The sequence below is a fragment of the Triticum dicoccoides genome, chromosome 2A (genome assembly GCF_002162155.2).
Source record: "Triticum dicoccoides isolate Atlit2015 ecotype Zavitan chromosome 2A, WEW_v2.0, whole genome shotgun sequence".
NCBI lineage: Eukaryota > Viridiplantae > Streptophyta > Magnoliopsida > Poales > Poaceae > Triticum > Triticum dicoccoides.
The window spans coordinates 450,905,809-450,910,717 of NC_041382.1; the positions used below are offsets into that span (position 1 = coordinate 450,905,809).

At 45.7% G+C, this 4,909-nt stretch overlaps 1 protein-coding gene across 1 annotated transcript in view; it reads left to right on the forward strand.

The window, feature by feature from the left end:
* The first annotated feature begins 1,377 nt into the window (after positions 1-1,377).
* LOC119354862 (dnaJ protein ERDJ2-like) overlaps positions 1,378-4,909 on the forward strand; it is an 8,290-nt gene continuing 4,758 nt past the window's right edge. Inside the window, exons 1-8 of the mRNA XM_037621613.1 lie at positions 1,378-1,535; positions 1,624-1,844; positions 1,943-2,038; positions 2,732-2,852; positions 2,943-3,049; positions 3,158-3,375; positions 4,029-4,206; positions 4,286-4,405. Of these exons, the coding sequence (XP_037477510.1) occupies positions 1,659-1,844; positions 1,943-2,038; positions 2,732-2,852; positions 2,943-3,049; positions 3,158-3,375; positions 4,029-4,206; positions 4,286-4,405 (1,026 nt within the window). The 5' untranslated portion in view covers positions 1,378-1,535; positions 1,624-1,658. The remainder of the gene's footprint in view (positions 1,536-1,623; positions 1,845-1,942; positions 2,039-2,731; positions 2,853-2,942; positions 3,050-3,157; positions 3,376-4,028; positions 4,207-4,285; positions 4,406-4,909) is intronic.

Sequence of the window (4,909 nt, forward strand, 5' to 3'; positions counted from 1 at the left end):
GACACGCGGAGGCTAACAGTGGCAACTGTGCGGTGGCTTGGGATGCGGTGTGCACACCGAAGTGGGCAGGTGACCTTGGTTTGCCAAACTTGCGTTGGATGAACATAGCAATGCAAGCGGGATGGTCGTGGCTTGCGAGGACTGATGAGACGAGGCCATGGAGAGAGTTCAAGATCAAGGCCCCGGAGGAGTCAATGTGGCTTTTGTATGGCGGCCATGAGGAGTGTGGCTAATTCTGGGCTCACGACACGCTTTTGGGAGGACCGCTGGCTTGATGGCAACATGATTCAGGAGGTTGCACCGCTCCTCTACAACTTGGTTCCAAAGCGCATTAGAGACTCCCGGTTAGTTGGACCAGCGGTGGAGAATGGGAGTTGGGCGTTGGACGTTGGCCCGGACATAGGACCTACTGTGCTGCACGAGTTCTTTTTGATATGGCAACTATTCTCAGCTTGGGAGCCCATGGTGGATGTGCATGACAAGCTGGTTTGGTCGTGGGACACCGGACAGTTCTCCGTGAAATCTGCTTATGCGGCTGGCTTTTGGGGTCGAGAAGGAAGCGTGATGATGGATCTAACTTGGAAATCACGTGCACCCTCATGGTGCAGGCTTTTCACGTGGTTGGCCCTCAAGGACCGATGTTGGACGTCGGACCGACTAGCGAGGCGAGGGTTGCCACACCAAGACGCGTGCCCGTTTTGCGACCAGGAGGACAAAACCATTAACCACATTCTACTCACTTGCATCTTTGCTAGGACTGTTTGGGCGAGGATCTGCGAGGCCTTGGGCAAACCGGATTGGACTCCCACTCAACAGGACAAGCTGGCGGATTGGGCTGTGGCCAAGCAAGGATTAGAAGGCATGAGCATCAAAGATCTTCGTACTATTATTGCGCTAGTCTAGTGGGAGTTGTGGAAGCATAGGAATGGTATTATCTTTGGTGGGGCGCGCCCTTGCTTGGAGTATCTAATAGGGAGAGTGAGGCAAGAGGGCCAACTGTGGGCATCGCCCGGGCTAATGAAAGGGAATGTAACTCCCTTCTTTAATAGGGTGGAGAGGTGGGAGACTAGTGAGGAGTAATATGTACTAAGAAACCGTGTAATTATGGTGGAGACTTTCTTTGCCTTTTTTTTAATATATGATATGCACACTCGTGCATATTCGAGCAAAAAATAAAACTGGTTTTTTTTAGGGTAAAAAAAATAAAAAAATAAAACTGGTGCGAAGAAACCACCGTAGTGGGCCGGCTCACAGCTGAACGTGTAGGCGAATCACCAGCCGATTCGAAGGCCTGGCCTCGCTTACCATCCGCGCTCCGGGCCGTATCTGGGTCACAAGTCAAAACCAGTTACTTGCCCTTTTTGTCTCACACTGACATCTCGCTCCGTGTCCTGGTGGGAGGCCCCGCCGCATCTGGCCCCGCAAAACCTATCTCGACCGCCTTCCTCCCCGATCTCGCCCCTCCTCGCCTGGCGACCAGATCCGCTTCTTCGATATCCAGATCTTCGGAGCACGCCCCGCTCGCCCCGGCCAAGGTGAGCCGTCGCAGCCGGCCGCCGGCCGCCACACGACGCCGCGCTCTAATAACGCACGCTGACTCCGTGGTTTTTCTTTCCGTCGCAGTCGTGAGTTGAGTAAGGGAGGCAGCAGCAGCAGCCATGGCGGCGGCGGAGGAGAACAGCTCGCTCTTCCTGATATTCATCCTGACCATGATCGCGCTGCCCCTGGTGCCGTACACGATCACGCGGCTGTGCCACGCGGCGACGAAGAAGGCCAAGACCATCCACTGCCGCTGCTCCGGGTGCCACCGCTCCGGAAAGTACCGGAAGTCGATCTACAAGAAGGTGGGCGGGTTGCGGCTGTTTGTTCTGCGTGAGTCTAGCAGTAGAATTCTAGTGCGTGCTAACTCCTCTATGATCGTATTGTGATTCTTGTCGTGCAGATATCCAACTTCTCGACGTGGAGCAACCTTACTATTTTGCTTCTCTGGATCGTTGTGATCTTCCTGATTTACTACATCAAACTCAGCAGCCGCGAGGTATGGTAACTTTTGGCTGGTATATGTTGTCAATTTTTCTTTTGTTCAAGCAGTTAACTCCAATTCTTCTCTGCTGTGAACTAGTAGATACAGAAGGATTTAATACTTACTCATGTGACCTTTTGTCTGCTCCTTCACCTAGAATAGTCTCCATTAGTAGATGACTATACTGAAATAAACTGATAACCAAAACTACAACTCATTTCACGTTCAGCTTTATCCTACCAGAGCAGTCACCGCAATGTTCATGTTTTGTCAGTTCCTTGATGCAGCAAAGTCACCGTTTTCTTTTTAGTAGCAGCATGCCCAGCCAGTTTGTTGGGATATACTAGAAAGGCTAGGATATCTTTGTGCTGATTTAGTTCCCCTTTATTCTTCTGAAACCTCACTAATGTTTCACTCTCTTGAACATTGTCAAACAATCACATACGCAGAAACCTTGTTGTGAAGTTTGGTATTGTAGATTTCAGGACTTAGTTTGTTTTTGTATCCAAGCATAGGTAGGTTTATTTCCTAGAAGCATTTTTTGCAAAGTCCCGATTGTTCATCTTTGTCTCAATCGTAATTATGCTAGTTAATTTTGGATACTATATGCATAAATAATGCTGTACTTGAAGTGTGAAGGATTTTTTCCTGAAATTCACAAGGGCAAGATCCCAATAATTGATTTTATATGATTTTGTTTCCTACTAGGTCCAAGTATTTGAGCCATACAGCATTCTTGGACTTGAACCAGGGGCATCAGAAAATGAAATCAAGAAATCATACAGGAGACTCTCTATTCAGTACCATCCTGATAAAAATCCCGATCCTGGTAAAATGTGTTTCACACTTCTTTCACAGTTGATTGTCTGATATGTAGAAGTCTAGTTTGTGTTAATTTTTTGCTCTTCATTTTCCCCAGAGGCCCATACATACTTTGTTGAATCTATCTCCAAGGCGTATCAGGCGTTAACTGATCCTATATCTCGTGAAAATTATGAGAAGTATGGTCATCCAGATGGGCGCCAGGTAACATGAACATTAGTTATTTGTAACACTTAGTGGATTAGTGGAAAGCTAATCCCTTCCTATAACATCTGAAGCTAACATGAATATTCTATTATATATGTGCATTAGGGGTTCCAAATGGGCATCGCTTTGCCCAAGTTCTTGCTGAATATGGATGGTGCATCTGGCGGGATAATGCTTCTAGGAATTGTGGGGCTTTGCATACTCTTCCCCTTGATGATAGCAGTTATTTATTTATCAAGGTCATCAAAATATACTGGAAATTATGTCATGCATCAAACTCTGTCCACTTATTATTACTTTATGAAGCCATCTCTAGCTCCAAGGTATGAAAATACAAACATTTAATTTTGATATTTGGGCATTTGTTTTTCCAATTTTTTGATATTTGCTGATTGGCTTCATGATATGGCATGTTCACTAGAGAAGATTTAGCAGCTGAAGTGAAAATACTCCTTCCTTCCAAATAACTAGACATGAGACATTGCAAATTTTATTGTTAAAGTGAAGCACTCCTGACAATGTCAAATGTGCGACTAACAGTGCCATAAGCACTGGGACAGGATCAAAGATAATACTAAAGTTCACATTATGATTTGTCATCCTAGCTTCAAAATGATCAGAATTTTGATCTGATTCAGTGATCATGATGTTTTTTTACCTGTCTGATTACCACTAGTTGGGCATAATATGGTTCCAAAACTCATATTGTAACACCACGGTAAATTTATAACTCACTGCCTTTAATTTTGGATGATAAGATTTATAGCCGAGAAAACCCTGTTTAAATAAATAATAACGAAACCTACTTTTGCTGATCAATATTAGTAGTCTAAAAGATCTCTTGTTTAGGCAACCTATATAACTAGTGAAGCAAATGCCTGCAAACTTCCTCGTCGGTTTACATCTTCTGTTATGAATTATGGGTTCTTCAATTTTACCACATTTGATCAATGGAACTATTGGTTGCATGTTCCAGCAAAGTCATGGATGTCTTCATCAAGGCTGCAGAGTATATGGAGATGCCAGTACGACGCAGTGATGACGAGCCCCTGCAGAAATTGTTTGTAGCAGTTAGAAGTGAGTTAAATCTAGATTTGAAGAATATTAGAACAGAGCAAGCCAAGTTCTGGAAGCAGCATCCATCACTTGTAAAGGTTGGTCTTTTGTTGGTGCATGCTGTGATACCAAATGATATTTGTGATTTGACAAATCCTTGATGCTTGTATTTTTCAGATGGAACTCTTGATTCAGGCTCATCTTACTCGAGAGTCATTTGCTTTGACACCAGCGCTAGTAAAAGATTACAGGCACATGCTTGAACTTGCGCCTCGTCTTTTGGAAGAACTAGTTAAGGTACAAGATTGTATTTCTCTCTTTGAATTACTTTCTTTGTTAATTGTTTTTTTGAGCAATTGGCAGGAGCTCTGCCTTTAAATATAGAAGAAGAGAATTGGCCACCTAATAAGGAAACTGGCCTAAAACCGATGCAACTTAACTTCACACACACCAGCCCTGAGACTGCGCCCAAGCGAGCCGACAACTTTGTAATCCAACCGACCAGAGTCGACAACACACTCACCATCCTTGAGGGCGCGTCCTAGATAAGCCGACAACTCTACCACCCAAGTGACGAGACTCGCACCCTGCAACACAAAGGTTCTCTCTGGAGCTGCCGCTCGGGCTTCCATACCTGCCCCGAGGCCGTGCACTAGACAAGGCAACGGCCCCACCACCCAAGTGACCAAAACCGACACCCAGCAACACAAAGGCGCTCCCTGGAGGCCGCCGCTTCAGCTTCCACAACGGACTTGAGGGCGCGCACCTGCCTAGCCAACGGCAAAATTGCAAGACAGCACA